The sequence below is a fragment of the Merops nubicus genome, unplaced genomic scaffold (genome assembly GCF_000691845.1).
Source record: "Merops nubicus isolate BGI_N331 unplaced genomic scaffold, ASM69184v1 scaffold22036, whole genome shotgun sequence".
Taxonomy (NCBI): Eukaryota; Metazoa; Chordata; class Aves; order Coraciiformes; family Meropidae; genus Merops; species Merops nubicus.
In genome coordinates, this window is record NW_008613346.1 from 7,428 (window position 1) to 23,834 (window position 16,407).

Here is a 16,407-nt window from a genome sequence, read left to right on the forward strand (position 1 = left end):
GGGGCTAGCAGGATTGCTGTACGGCTGTGGAGAGCAACATAAGCTTAAGGATATCATACTGGTACATTTTTCATGACACATAAGAGGACTGGTGAAAGTTTAGGAGATACAGCATCTGGAGTGAACTGTCTGGGAGAAACAAGGCTTCCTGAATTTTGTATCCTTTAAGGAAAATACCTGCTGGAGTACCACTGCTGAAAAACTGCAAGTCCTAGTGTAAGCAATCTTTGTCTCAGTTTCGGCATCAGAGGGTCAAAAAGAAGAGTAGTTCCTCAGCCCTGAAACCCTGTAGTGTCCTAAGGTCAAAGCAGATTCATTCAATGCTTTGCCCAATTCAATGATTGCATTGCTATCTAGTGATAGTGCTGAACGTGTGTACTAGGGAGCATGGAGCCTGTTTAGGGACAGGTGAGCAGTGGTGCATCCAAGCTTCAATGCCTCTGGCCTGTGTTTTTGCCAGCCCTTCCTTCCATGGCTTTGTCATGCCTGCAGGAAGCACTGCCCAGACTACAGCGTAGCACACAGTGATGGCAGAGTGTTGTAACAGCCATCTCCATGATTCTAGAACAGATAGTTCGATTTCTAATCCAATTTATAGTGAAGTTTAAGGAAAGAAGTGGAATACATAAACTGTTTGACAGGCATTGGTCCTTTGTCCAGTAACTTCTTTACAAAGCTAAAAAACTTGTGTTTGGCTTACACACCCCTTACAGGCAGGTACCCTGTCTCTGCCAAGTGATGAGAACCCACCATTGGCCTTGGTAGTTTGGTCCAGTGGTGATTTGCATCTGTTGTGAAATCTTTGCATTTAATTTATAATCCCAGGTTATATTTCTTGATTTTAATATGTTTTGCAGTCAGCAAATGATAGACAACAATTCCATGATAAGAAGACCTAATGTTTTTTTGGCATCCTCATCTGAAAAAAGAGTGCAGAAAACTAATGAGATTTCTGACAACCTTCCAAAGACAACTGTATTTACACAGAGCCTGAGCCCAGAAAATGCACCCTAAAAGTGAGAAGAGCAGGAAAACAGACCAGAACAAACAAACAAGCAAACCCCAGAAAAATAAAAGACAGACAAAACCAGATTGCACTTAACAAAACCAAATTATTGCCTGTCACAAACAGAGTGTATTTCTATATGTGGCTAAGATTTAAAATTGTTTAGCTGCATTTTACTTCTAATTTTATTAGATTCTCTATTTTGCTTTTGCTGTGTGGTTTCTTTTCCTTCCTCTATGTGATATTCTGTGAAGAGAGGTTGCTGTGGTACTGGCAATACTGGCGGAGGGACTGTAATTAGAAGCATAGCATAATAATTATTAGCAGAGGATTTCCATGGAAACTTTAGTTCAAGGAAGCAAAACTCAAAAGCAAGAATATGCAGATCCAACAACATAATTGGTATTTGAAATTTCAAATACAGAAATGGATTTTGTAAAATATCTAGTGTGCAATTTTCCTTTCCATCTCTCTTCCTATCCAGTTTTCATGGTCCTCATGCCTTTCACTGCTCTAGCTTTTGAAAATCAGAAGCCTATAGCAACTAAAAAATTTGGTGATTAGCAATACAGAGCTTTCATTTGCTGTGCCACAAAACTGCAGCAAATGAAATGGGCACAGAACTGTAAAGAAGCCCCCCTGGAAGCTGAGAATAAAAGAAGGTTGGGCCCTGTCTTCTTGACCATCACGAAAGAAATAATTTGAAAAAGCGTGCTTTAATAGTTTACGCTGGAAGTAAAAACGTGACCACTGATCACAGTGGCTATGTCAGTGGTCACCCATTCAGGCACCCAGAAATTTGGAAGTGTTGTCCATTAATTTTGTCAGCATTTTGTTGGCATCAGGAAGACCTTCTGTAACAGGGCTTGATAAAGTGGATGTTGGTGAAACAGCAGCATACTGCTGTGTAAAGAGGAAAACAGTGAAGAAAACTGGCTTCAGTAACCACAGATTTTGACAATATGAAGACCTTTTCTGTACTCATGCTGAATTTAGAATCAATGCAAGGAAAACTGGCATCTCAACTGTATCTTAGACCAAAAGATGGAAATGTTTTTAGGGGGAAAGCAACTACTAGCTGTTCATGCTATAAAACTACAAGAGGTTTAGACATAAGTGAGATGAACTTTGGACTGCTTTGCCTGTCTTCTCTAGAGACACCTGGATCTGTCAGTAAAATAACCTCAGACAGAGACTGATATGCAGCAGCATATCTTATGTAAAAGGAAGTAGGCTAGATAGGAATGCCATTATTAGGGCACAGCAGTAAAAACCATGAATTAAGAACTGTGTATACAATTTGCATTTACTATTGTCGTGATCAGTTGTCAGTATCATCAGTACCCTGCTGTTGTCACATTCCATCTTCCTGAGGCTGATGTAAATTATCAGTTTTGGCTCACCTTACAAATGAACTCTTAACCCAAGTATAAAGTAGTAAGGCAAATCTTTGTTACAATCAGATCAGTAAAATTCTTTCACACCTTGTTGTTTTCTTCTTTCAGGAAAACATGCTGGAAAATACTGCAGGTTTTGTTTGCTTATCCATAAAGCTGTGGCATGTCTCCATCATTCTGAATGCAGTTAATCTCCACATATCTTCCAACTCCTTCCCTCCAATCTCTCAGGGCTGGCTTTTTGCCCTCCTTTCTCTAGTGTAAATGTCAGCATCCGGTTTGCTTATTGAGACTGACTGGCTCCTATCCAGTATGTATGTGGTTGATGGCAGCAGTGGAAAAATGTTCTTAGCTTTCAGCTTGGCAAAATGTTTTGCCACTGACTTTTTAAGATCTGGCCTTACTTTGTAAAGACTTCATTCTTCTTAGAATTTTGACAGATGATCTTTTATTACTGTGAACTATGAAGTGTGATAAATTATCTGCTGAACTTCTGAATATCTCCTATTTTCAACAGCTAACTAAAGTACTCCATATTCTCTGGTCTATCATATTCAACAGAAATATTGTGGAATATGTCTGGTTTCACTTCCTCCAAAATAGCATCACTACTGAGATTGGCCCCTGTGAATGTAATCAGTTGCGTATTGATTCCTAACAATGACTGGTCCAAGAAAACATCCATAAACATTTACTCACCTATTTAAAATCAAGCAACATTCCCTGTTTCGTATGTAAACATGTTCAATTGTTGTTTTTTGTGCTAAAGTCCACAGTCTCCTGCCCAAACTTACTGCTGCAGCTCATCTCACAAATACATGCAGAACTACATTGGAAAAGAGCAAGCATTGGTGCAGGCCTGCAGAGGCTCATCAAATGTGTCAGCTGGCCAAGAATTCAGTCCTGCTGCATCGTGCGCTTTCCACGTTCCTTTGAAAGTTGCTCAGCATGGCGAATTTCTTGATATGAATAATTTGATGAGTACTTTTACAAACAATTAACTCAGCTTTCAAAGTGCTTCAATGCGCCATGTGGTCTTGCATCACCCTGGTGTTTTGAAACATTGCCATCTTGAGGACATTTGTGGTGTACATGGCATATGAATGAAACAAGCTGAAACTGTTAGAAAATTTTGGGCAGTTTCATGTAAACTGTAGACACAGCCTAACTGCTACTAAATCCAGCAATCCCAGGGTAATTGATAGCCTAATAGTAGTGACAGAAGAGGGGTAATACATCTATGTCACTTATACTAAATACTATTACATCATTCACAATAATTTTACAACTATAGAATAATGTTTTGAGATTGCATAAACCCTTAGAACAAAAGAGTGGAAGGCTTCAACAGGTGTGGACTGTGTCTGCTCTGGAATCACAGAATGGTTGAGATAGGAACGGACCTCTGGAGTCCATCTTGTCCACCTCCCCTGTTCAAACAGGGCCACCCAGAGACAGTTATCCAAGACCACGTCCTCTTGGCTTTTGAATTTCTCCAGGGAGGGAGATTCTCCAGCCTCTCTGGACAACCTGTGCCAGTGCTCGATCACACTCACGGTAGAAAAGTGTTTCCTGATGTTCAGATGGAACCTCCTGTGTTTCAGTTTGTGCACATTGCCTCTGGGCCTGTTGCTGGGCACCTGTGAAAAGAGCCTGGCTCCATCCTCTTTGCATCCTCCCTTCAGGTGTTTGTACACATCAGTAAGATCCTACCACTTCACCCCCTAACTCCCCAAGACTTCTCCAGGCTGAACAGCTCCCAGCTCTCTCAGCTTTTCCTCACAGGAGAAAGAGTCCCCTAATAATCTTTATGGCACTTTGCTGTACCTTCTCCCACAAGTCCACATCTTTTTTGTGCTGAGGAATTCAGCATTGGACGCAGTACTGCAGGTGTGGCGTCACCAGTGCTTAGCAGAGGGGAAGGATCACGTCCCTTGATCTTCTGACAATACTTTGCCTAATGCAGCTTGGGACACCATGAACCTTCCTTGCCACAAGACTTGTGTTCACTACTGACTTGTGTTCAGCCAGGTGTCTGCAGCGCCCTCAGGTCCTTTCCTGTAAAGTTTCTCTTAAGGCACTCATTTTATAATGTGTGACTTCATAACCCACCCTCAGATGCCTCAGATTGGATATACATTTGCTGCAGTTAGTTGCAAAGAAAGTAAAAACTGTATTACTGATGACAGAATGAAGGTTGACAACAGAGGGTTAGAGGATGCGCCATCATTTATACTTGAAAAATAGCTCAAACTATGTGGATATTGAAGGTTTTCTATAATCTCTGGTTCCCTATGTGTACGCATGTATGCATAAATTATATAAAGCTGTTAAAAGAATATAACATAAGAAAATTACATTAAAATAATGCTGTAAATCAGGATTCTTTTTGTAGCCTTTGTATTTTTGTATTACAGAATCATTTTTAGCAAAATACTACTCTTTTTTGTTTTTCTGAGACTGAGTTTGAAATTTTTTTAGGCCATCCACTCAAGAAGCATGCCTATGAATTCCTTTCAGCCAAACCTAGAGAAAGGCAAACATACAGCCTACAAAACAACCAAACAAAAAAACCACCATAAACCACCTGTTACTTAGATTTGAATATTAGTCTTTCTAGAAACCCAGGGGTCTCATGTCCAATATCTTCCCAAGTAAGAGAAGTTGCTTTTATTGATGGTCATCATTATATACTGAGATTGTCTCATTCATGATACTGATTTTTTAATGAAAACTTGTAACATCTAAAGGGAATCAGACCTGTTCTCAGGATGCAGCTGGGTGTGTCTCCAGACCAGGCCCCCGTCACTTGGCAAATTATTTCCTTTGATCCAGTCAGTTCATAGCCCTGATTGCAGATGAAACTGATGGTTGAGCCCAGCAGGTAGTTAGTTCCATTCTTTCTTCCATTGGCTGGATGATTCAGCCAGCCACAAGAGACCACTAGTAAAAGAGACATATCTGGTTAAAGTATTTTGGATTTGGATTAGCAAATCTCCATCACAATGATTCAAATGGCATTTTAGTGGCAACTCAGGAAAAGACAAAGGCTTTTAGGCTAACTGAAAGATAATATTTTCTGGGTTTGCTTTTCTCTTTTTTTTTTTTTTTTAATTTGTAAGTCATGGGAAGAGAGGTGAAGGCACAGAAAATGAAGATAAGGGTTCTACACAGTGGTGTAGTAGTGGAAAAAAGGGAAATAAATTTAATTTATTTTACATTTGTCTAATTATCCTACCAGTGCAGAGTTTTCCTGCTACTGAGTTTTCCTCTCAAGAAGAAGTGTTTACAGGTTTGTGAACCTGCAGTTAAGCAAAGACTTGTCAAACTGTGTTAACTATTCAGATGCCCTGTAGAAAGAACTGTAGTGATGGATGCTTTGCGGAATGTTCTATCACCTGGCTCTAGATTTTCTACCAACAGCTTGTGATTCTGATGAGATAGTCTTGTGGAATTTCCCACTTGAAGACTTCGGGTTGTCAGGACATCGAATCTGCAGAATGGGTCAGAGTCACAGAGCAAGACCATCTCTTTCACCAGAGGATCAGCAGGGTCTTCATAAGGAAAGAACACGGGCAGAAAGGAAGCGTTGTGCTTTTCCCCATAAAAGAAATTGTTCAGTAAGAACTCTGTGTCATAAGTGAAGAGAGAAGTTCCATTTTCAACAGCCCCTTGGGAGATGGAGAAAGAAAGACAGAGGGAGATTCATATGTAACATTGCCTACAGACTTATACCACCTGCTGCTGCTAATTGAAGTGCTTAGTTACATAAATGTGGCTAGAACTGGAAGAGATCTACAAAGCCCTGCAGCTTACTTCCAGCTCAAGATTATTTCCCTTTCATAGGCATTATCTTACCTTAGCACTAAAGTTTGTGTTTGGTTTCTGACCAGGTGTTTGATCAGTTATGTAAATTAGATCCCAATAATTGTGTAGCTGTGCTTTTACATAAAGATGGTTCTAGATGCCTGCTAGCAAAATAGAGTTAAAGAAGAACCTCAGACAGAGCTAGCCAAAACAAAGATTACAAGCAACACAGATCCTGATCCTGCATGACTGACATGCTGGGGTCTGAACCCCGAGCCCCCAAATTAAGGGTGACAGATGGGTGATTCCCACAGCCCTTCATCCAGAGGGGTGAGTTTGCCTTAGAGCTGCCCCCCAGGGTGCGGCCGGCCCTGCAGGGAGAGCCCGAAGGGAAATGAGCCCCAGGGGGCCTGCATTGAGTTGACAAAGGTCAGGTGTCTGCTTGGGGATAAAAGCTGGGACCACTGGCAGGGAGTCAGGAGTGTCTGTCTGTGGAGTGCACTCCCCAGAGCTGCCTGGTTCAGGGCAGCCCTCCTGACTCTCCTGGAGCTGGGCCCCAGTCTGCTCAAGACCTTTGCGAGTGCGGGCGGATCAGGTGAGAGTCGCCATGTGGGCACCTTTCTTTTATATATTTAACTTGCTGGTCTGGCTGTTTCCCATGGCAACTGTGGGCAACCTCGGGTCTCTGTTTGTACCACCTGTTGTGGGCAGAGTCAAGTCTTTTGTGGGATCATTGGGGGTGGTGTCAATTATGTACCAGCTGATTGATCTGTTTGTACCCTCAGCCATCATTCATGGAACGTTCTTTTTGTCTACAATACAGTCTGTGTATTGGTTCATCTTCCTGCTGGCTGTATCATTTCTGTTGGGCCTGGTCATTGGCAGAACAATGACCCTTAATTTTTTTTTTTTTTTTTAAAAGGCCCTGCCTTTTTGAATTTGTGAAGAAAAACACAGAATCACAGAATGTTAAGGGTTGGAAGGGACCTCCAGAGATCATCGAGTCTAACCCCCCTGCCAGAGCAGAACCAGCTAGTCTAGGGCAGGTCACACAGGATCTAGGGCAGTAATAATAGACCAAAGAAATTACTTACAGTTAGCTCCAAACTCAAACAGCTGCTGGGGACTTGCATGAACTGACATGGTGGTTTTATTCTTGAAGGTATACTCATCCTCTATATTGCCATTCATTACCCCAAAGAGACCCTGTGTGTGATTTATAAACTTCTCTGGGAGCAGAACTGTCAGGGTCAGAAATGCCCCATTTCCCCTTATTTCCACTCCAGATCCAGAAGAGAACATCACTGTGATGTTCTGATCAGCTGCAGAATGGAGAAAGAGACCTATAACAAGAGGACATAAGAGCTCATCATCCACAGTGAACAGATTGTTGTGTTAACAGTTTTAACCATTTTTTTTCATAAAGCTTTTCCTCCCTTCCACTTTGGGCTACATTCTTAGAAGCATTTAAAAGGAGGCCACATGTTCATATCTACAACTGCAGCAAGATGACTACTTCAAAGTAGTAGCAAAAAAAGGCCCACAGTTGATATAAGCTGCACTGTGCATCTTCTGCCAGTGTCCCAGAGCAGAAAATTTAAGATATGGGAGGAATACATCAGAGTGGCTGTGAGCTGGAAGCCCTGCTCACAGGTTTCCTCTGCTTCTTTATTGTCTTGTCAAGATCTGCCTAATAGGGCTTCTTCTCCAAACCCCATCATTGTCCCTTTTTTTTTTTTTCTTCATGAAAAAAGGAAAACCTTGGAGCATGAGCATTGAAGCCACCCTTTAAAACACTTCACTGTCATTGACAGGGCTGCATGCTAATTCCTTCATAACCCTCTCACATCCCAGAAAGTTCAGGGAGGCACCAGGTGTCAGTAAAAGCTGTCATTTATGTTATTTGGACATGCTGGGAGAGTAGAAGCTGTCACACTCCATCTTCCTTGACACAGCATATATGCTTACAGTTATGGCTAGGTTAACTGCCAGTAATCTTCATGAGAAGCAGGAAGGTTGCAGGTTCTGATGCACACACCTGAAACATCGCTCCCTGCTACACCTCTCCAGGGGAACACCGACAGCTATGGTGTTCCTCTCTGTAGCACGCTTGATCCATAGCTATTTGGAAGATGTGTAGCCCGTAATTCTGGTGGCTGTATTCCTGCCTATATTGTAGCTGTCATCAGTCTCAGAGGCCAGAGGAATCCATGACATAGGATAGTATAAACACAGGGCCAGGTAGGCAAATTGAATGGTCTCGATTTTATTTTTCACCAAGGCCCATGCCATCTGTGCACCACCACTGATTCTGCCTCAGCAGCAACAGAAGTGAAGACGGTCATGTAATAATAAAATAAATTCTAATGACCTGGGACATTGTCTCTCTTTCACTCATTACATAATTTTTGGAGTGACCTGCAGCCTGTTTCATAAAAGGACAAAAAGGAAAAGAGGGTCAAAATGCATACATGGGCATCACTGGAACACATACTAACTTTGTAACTTTGTTACTAACCTTTCAGGTCCATCCAGCTTTGTTCAGTGAAGTCTACAACCTTCTGGTTCAACAGAACTTCCAGATTAAAATTCTCTGAGTAGCGTACTTCAATCACATCAGAGTCGTTCTCCTGCATGGCTACTGCAGACAAACCTGTCACCTGAGCCCCAGTTCCTTCCAAATAAAAAAACACATTCCCAAAATGTCTAACATGATATAAAGTAAATATGGAAGGTTATAATGCAACAGGCAAACAAACCCCCAGATATTTCATTAAAATAATTAAATATGATTATTTAGATTTGAGGGAATTGCTAAGTATATAAACCACATAAAAACCCACAGTATAAGTCTCCTACCAGTATAGTTCATTGAAAGCAGAATGTTCAGTGCTAAAAAAGTCTGAAAAATCTAAATTCTTCAACCCAATGGCAGGGGCTGAGCTATGTAAGAAGAGCAGCTGATCTCCTTTTCTAAAATTCAGTCTCTGAGTAAGGCCTTGGAAAATTGAAGATAATTTCAGGGAGGGCATGACAGAAAAAAAAGAAACAGTGAACAAAAATTTAAGAAACTCATCTTCAGAAAGAACTGCTCAGTGATTCATGCTACATCTACCACAAACACAATAAAATCTATCATGGGCAAAATATTTTCTTGACAATCTCTGTCCTATCCAATGTGATCTTCAGTATAAACATTCATGTCTATATGGGTGCTGAAACACATAGAGAATTTTTAGTACATCTTTATAATATTCTAATATTATTACCAGAAGTACTAAGTCCATTAAGTGCATCCCTAAGGCCATCTGGAATATTCTTTCCTGAGGCAATTCTTGTATTTTACACACTGTAAAATAGCACTAGGTACAGGAACATCAACAAAAGTATCTGACATAAGACTTCTCAGGTTGTCATGAGAACCATGATCCCATTCTACCATTTCATACTCTATTTTCTCCTCATTTTAAACTGCAGGTATATGACAATCTCCTTATTACAGGCTGATTTGCAATCTGTCCTTTCAAATGATGAAGCTTCTCATCAAAGCTTCTTCTGCCCTAGGTTTCATGGTACAAAAAGGTCAAAAGATCAGGACAATCAGGCTCTTTGAATAAAAAAAAGTCCCCTTTAACCAACTTATCACTAGACATTCTGTACATTCCTGCTAGCTTGAGGTGCTCAGAAAGAAATTTTTCCCCATCCATAATGTTTTCTCAGCTCCTTCTGGAACTTTTTTGCTTAGTCAACACACATGTGCATATACACCTAACACAGGAAGAAAATAAAGGGCATACACTTACCTGCTTTCTATTACTTTTCAGTTACAATACTATGAAAATGCGTCAGCTGGGAGCTACATCTGTTTACTGATTGCCAGAGCTGACCTTTTGTTTCCTTATAGATGGGAATGGGCATGGAGAGAAAAGAGATTTGTTTTCTTGAGCTCTTAAACACAACAAGAAACCTTACACTTCCATCATTTGTACCAAATAGAACTAGCAAATAATCTTTGATTGGGAAGTTGGTTATTTTTTCCTGAACATTTTGTCTGCCTTTTGATTAGGTTCAGAATGTGACCTTTCACAAATGGCTACAAAGGGAGAAGACTAGAGAAGATAGGAGGAATGCTGTAAAGTGCAAATCAAGCTGATCTGTCATCACTGCTTCTTCCCTTACCAACTTACCATTGGGAAAATGTGCCTGCTGTGTCCTCCCTTGCACTCTGAGGGATGTGAGATCAGACTCTACTAATGTGTATTCTCCTTGGCCTTTGAAGGTGAAGTTCAGACCATCAAATGTGAGGAAGTGAGGATCCCCAAAAAGAGATGCTGTTTTTAAAAGCAAAAAGAGAAATAAGAACAAGCAAAAACCAGCCTATTACTCCTCTTCTTAGGCTCAGGAGGGAAAAAAAAAATCTCATTGTGGTTATCCAAAGAAAGGCATTTAAACAAAGGAAAAAATGCAAGGGTGATCCATGGTGAATGAGAAATGAGGAACAATCATATCAGCCTTGAACACAACTGTGGCAACAGTGAGAAATGTCTTTCTAGTTACTCTCATCTTCACTGGCCAACATTCAGGGCTGCACTTTTATGGACTTTTATGTCATGCTTACCCAGATGCCCTACCAAAATCCTTACTCTCAGGCTAGAAGCCTGATTTGCATGTAATTATGAGAAGTTTTAGACACAAATACAGGGCTATTCAGAAGCAGCTCACTAGAGCACTTCCAAATGTAGCTGGAAGTGACAGTCAGAGAAATACAGTGGAACTTTGAAGTCTCATCTGGTCTGAGCAGAGAGAGATGGCAATTATCCTCAGCCCCAGAGCCTCCCTGGAGTTCAGCAGATATCCTTGGCTTTGCCGTTTAGATCAGTAAGAGGTCAGAAGGCCCCTCTCCCCTTTAGCAAAAAAAGCTGAAGTTGTATCATCTTATCTGAGGCATGACTCTCAACACATAAGGACATCCATGTGACAGCAGGTCCTTATCTGCTTGATTGTTAAGTAGTTTGGGATCGTTGATTCTCTCACTCTTGCCCTAGAGGAAGTGTTCATTCCATAAATCAGGTTCATTAGACTAACGGAGAGAAGGCAAATTTATTTTATTTTTTGTCCCCGCACTTGGTGTGTTCACTTAGGATTTTCTGATCAAAATGCACATAGCAAACAAATGTAACAGAAAATCACAGTAAAGAAGGCATGCCCCTGAGTGATAGGCTCAAGAGGTTTCTCTGCATCAGGCAGAGGAGGTGTTTAGGCCCAGCATCCCATATTCTAGGAGAGTTCTGTAAGTAGCAAGGTAGGTGAATTTTCTGTCAGCTGATTTTGCACCATATCTAAACATGCACATTTGGCATGCTCTGAGAAGCTTTTAGCATGAAGATCTTTGCAGAGGGTCCTGTGATATCTGAGCATCAGTTTTTTCAGATGCTTAGGCTTGCACAAGGTCAATGAACACTTGTTCTAGTGTGTGGTAGCAGAGGCAGTTTGGCCTATACTTTCTAGGACAAAGATGAGTGTCTGTAGTGCTTAGTGAGAGCTGCATGATGGATTTTTATCATATTTGAGAGATGGATGTAATAGCATAAGTATGTTTGGGAAACTTTTTGCAAGACCATGTGCTTCTCATCCCTCATCAACACAGCTTTGCTTGAGAGAGGCATGTTGTAGCCTGCCTTTCCCACAGTGGAACTCTCAGGGCCCTGAGCACACTCATGGGCCTTAACCGCACTGACCAGTCTCACTGGGCTCTCTGCCTCTGCTCATGGGGTCTATCTAAACTCAGGCCTGTGCCTTCAGTCCCTATCTGAGCTATGTCATGGGTGTACTTGTCTCCATCTCCAACATAGCCATGCCTGTGCCTGGCCATGTGTCCTGGTTTAAGCTAGAACAGAACTAATTCTGTTCAGTGATTTTAATTTTCAGCTCAGTCTCTTGTAAGCAACTGCACTTTCTGAAGTTAATGGCATATTTTTGCAGACAATGTCTGCTTCTAGGAGCAGTTTACAGTTGCCAGCTAGGACTGGTGTGCAGAAAGGTTCCTGCTTATACTTGCTCCTGTGCAAGTAAAGGTCACTACTAAATCTTCTGTATCATGTTGTGGGCGCAGAAAGTAAAAGACCACATCTGTGGGGAGGAGTGTCCAGGACAGGACAGCTGACCCTAAACTGACCAACAAGGGATTCCATTCCATATACATCATATTCGGTATAAAGCTGAGGGGTAACAGGGGTCAGTCTCTCTTCTTCAAGGGCCAATGTCTGAGGAGGACTCTGTCTGTTCTGCCTTCAATCCTGATATGTGTGTTCCTGAATCCAGTTCCCAGATCCTGAATCCAGTTTCCATCTGCAGGTGAGTCCAGTCTGGGACTTCCCCAGTACCTGCCCACAGCATCAGTGGTGATGGTGATGTAATTGCCATCAGAGGGGCTGAGTTCCTTATTGGTTTTGTATATATTTGTATATATTTCATTTTGTTGTTATTATTTGCATTAAAGCAGTTTCAGTTTTCCAGTCCATAAGCCTCTCTCCCTTACTCCCTTTTGCTTTGCTTTCTGGGAGGGAGAGAGGTTAACAGAGAGCATCTGTCACCTGTTTAGTGGCTGGCCCAGCTCTAACCCCTGACACCATGAACCCTGCTGATCGGCACACAGACCTGTGGCGCACTCTCTGGTTTGTCCTCAGACATGCCGAGTCACTACGGACTGGCTCAACAACTGCTGTGCTCTGTCTCACCCTGGTTACCATCACTAGACCACACCTTTGATACTGATGGACAGACTGACTTCTCAGCTTTCCTTTGGACCTGCATCATCACCACAAACTCATCTGAAGATCTGATTTCTTGCCTGACTGCTGCTGCCATGACTGTGTCTATGCTGCTCAACTCTCTTGGGACTGGGCCATGGGCTGGCAAGGACCTTGCCCTTCCAACCTTATTACCACACTTGCCCCTAATTTTTTTGTTGCTTCTAGGCAGGAAAATTTGATTGGGGAGAGAGTCTCAGCTTATATCACATCACATCACATCACATCACATCACATCACATCACATCACATCACATCAATCACATCACATCACATCCTAAGCTACCTCCTTCAGGCCCTCTGCAGTTTTGTCCTTTTTACCTAAAGCAAACTGCTGCCTCTTTGCATTTTCCTTCTCTACAGGAAGGAAAGAATGCACAATTTTGCTTCCCACCTCAGCATTCCAGTATCATAGAAGGTGGCAAGATATGTGGCAGCAATAGAGATGTGGCAAGGCTTGAGGAATACTTAAAAGCAAGGGACAGGAACAACAGACACACTTGTAAATGGTAAAACTTCCATATTTGATATGAGTAGTATTTTTCAGCATGACAGCTTTTCTAGCTACTGCCAAGCTGTCATTAACCATCTCTAACTATATATTCTTTCTGAGAAATTACCCACTGATGATAGGAAGTCATGGACACTGACTAATAAACTTTGGCTATTTAGGCTCCAGTGGTTAATGAGATACTCAACAGCCGAAAATCTTGCAGGACAGTTTCAAACCACCTACAGATTTTGCCACTGATAGATAAAAAAATCTTCCATGGAAATTTTACACAGGACATTGTACTCTCAATATTGTCAACTGACATACATACATATACAAATATTCTAAAAGACAACATGATACCAAAAAGCTACACTCCATAATGGAATTCTGAAGCCCTTACCAGCTCGAGGTGGGCGATACGTCTTGCAGTCACTGGAGGGTCGCCTTTTCATATAGAAGTGACAATTATCAGACCACAGGCAGCAGTAATAGAAGCTGATGACATCATAAAGCCAATGGGAAAAACCAGGTATTCGGGGAGGCTTCATGAAAGGTGGTGAACCCCAGTCATGGCCTCGATCAGGTGTGCTGCCTCCTGTGGAGTCATGCGTGAGGATCTGAGTCCCTGTGGCATCGTAGCAACACTGCTGTCCTGCTGCATACTGGGGACTGGTTGAGTAAAGCAGTGAGAAGAAAGTCATGGTTCAGCTCTATGAAGTCCATTTGTATTTAGATGTTATCTACTGATTTTTAATAGATATGGCTAAATGTTTTCATTGCCAGATTTTATATGACCCAGGGACGTTACCTCCCAGTCAGACTTCTACTCCTGCCCCTCCTCTGTACGTATAAATTAGGCCAGATCAGGAATGGGGAAGGGAGGGGTTTTTAATAAAGGCAGTAAGGAGGTTTTGAAGGTTTTATAACTACATGGACATAGCACTGTTTAAAATTGTTCTGATAGAAAGAGTGCAAAGAGTAACTTGCTGAACTTGACTAGACCAATACAGGACAGGCTTAAGTAAGCATAATCAAATCCCTTTTAGAAATCAGTACTTGTTTAGGTATCCTAAGGTTCAGCACAGTGCAATTAATTGTTTATTAAAACTAAGGCCTTAAATGCATCTGAAATGTTGGAGTCTGAACCCCGAGCCCCCAAATTAAGGTTGACATATGGGTGATTCCCACAGCCCTTCATCCAGAGGGGTGAGTTTGCCTTAGAGCTTCCCCCCAGGGTGCGGCCGGCCCTGCAGGGAGAGCCAGAAGGGAAATGAGCCCCAGGGGTCCTGCATTGAGTTGACAAAGGTCAGGTGTCTGCTTGGGGATAAAAGCTGGGACCACTTGCAGGGAGTCAGGAGTGTCTGTCTGTGGAGTGCACTCCCCAGAGCTGCCTGGTTCAGGGCAGACCTCCTGACTCTCCTGGAGCTGGGCCCTGGTCTGTTTAGACCTTTGCGAGCGCGGGCGGATCAGGTGAGAGTCGCCATGTGGGCACCTTTTTCTTATATGTTTAACTTGCTGGTCTGGCTGTTTCCCATGGCAACTGTGGGAACCCTTGGTTCACTGTTTGTACCACCTGTTGTGGGCAGAGTCAAGTCTTTTGTGGGATCATTGGGGGTGGTGTCATTAGGTACCAGCTGATTGATCTGTTTGTACCCCCAGTGATCATTCATGGAATGTCCTTCTTGTTTAGAATACAGTCTGTGTATTGGTTCATCTTCCTGCTGGCTGTATCATTTTTGTTTGGCCTGGTCTTTGGCAGAACAGCATCTCAGCAACAAGGACCAATAAATGAATAAGAGGGGAACAACGGTTGCTATGAACCTTAGAGTTGAGAGTCCAGAGACCGCTGTGACTTCTGTGACACTGCTATCTCTGTCATCGAACAAGTTAAAAAAAAAGCAGTTAATTAAAAAAATTTCTTTACCTGGCTTGAATGGCTCTTACACAATGCACAGCACCAGGGTGATAAGTGCACACACTCCCCTTTTCAATGTCACAGCCATAATCTGTCTGAAAAAGATCAATGCTTGTGCTCAATGGAGTTCCTTCCCCACTGTCCTTTCTACTGTTGTGTCCTCTCCCCATCCTTTGTCTCTGACAATGTATGTGTAAAGTGTAAAGTCTAAATGAACTGGTTGGCCTGTGTTTAGTAGCCCAGAATGATAGGAAAACCAGTGAATTTAAGACTGCAGTGATTGAAGCAACATTTGCCTAACCTGAGTATTTTGCAGTCTATTACAACAGAACTTGAAAAGCAGATGCAGCTACACGGGCAATTTAACTATAAGTGCATAACAGACAGATTACACTGGACTAATCTTAACTTTTGTCCTATGTTCTTGGACAGAGGCAGTGCAGTAGATTTTTTTTTCCTTTACATGCTTCTAACTATATAATTTAAAATACACATCATATTTGTAACTTCATAACCGGGAAAGAATAGTAAACAAAAACTTTGTTTTAAAAAAATGTGTATAAACATGCTGCCACCACTTGGTATCATAAATGGGAGAGGAAATTACCCTTTCTGGCCCTCAGATCAGCATAGACTAAATAGTAATTCACTAAATCACCGTGGTTGGAAAAGATCTTTAAGACCATTAAGTCCAACCAGCAATGAACTCTACCAGGTCACTTCTACACCATATCCCTGACCACCTCATCTTAACAGCTTTTAAATACCTCCAGGGATGGTGATTCAGCCACTTCCCTGGGAAGCCTGTTCCAGCCCTTGATAACCCTTTCAGCGCAGACTTCTGTATGATTCGGATTGGACTGCTGACTTGGTTTATTCCTTCCGCCATTACTGGATTCCTAGCTTTGCTTACTCCTTCTTTTGTTACATCATCTAGTATGAGTGAATATATTGATTTGATTGTTCCTCCTGTTGTT

At 42.0% G+C, this 16,407-nt stretch overlaps 1 protein-coding gene across 1 annotated transcript in view; it reads right to left on the minus strand.

The window, feature by feature from the left end:
• SUSD2 (sushi domain containing 2) overlaps positions 1–15,525 on the minus strand; it is a gene marked incomplete at both ends in the record, with an annotated part of 16,458 nt that extends 933 nt beyond the window's left edge. Inside the window, 7 exons of the mRNA XM_008941889.1 lie at positions 5,164–5,346; positions 5,802–6,074; positions 7,305–7,553; positions 8,729–8,884; positions 10,398–10,541; positions 13,916–14,184; positions 15,440–15,525. Of these exons, the coding sequence (XP_008940137.1) occupies positions 5,164–5,346; positions 5,802–6,074; positions 7,305–7,553; positions 8,729–8,884; positions 10,398–10,541; positions 13,916–14,184; positions 15,440–15,525 (1,360 nt within the window). The remainder of the gene's footprint in view (positions 1–5,163; positions 5,347–5,801; positions 6,075–7,304; positions 7,554–8,728; positions 8,885–10,397; positions 10,542–13,915; positions 14,185–15,439) is intronic.
• Between the last annotated feature and the right edge of the window lie 882 nt (positions 15,526–16,407).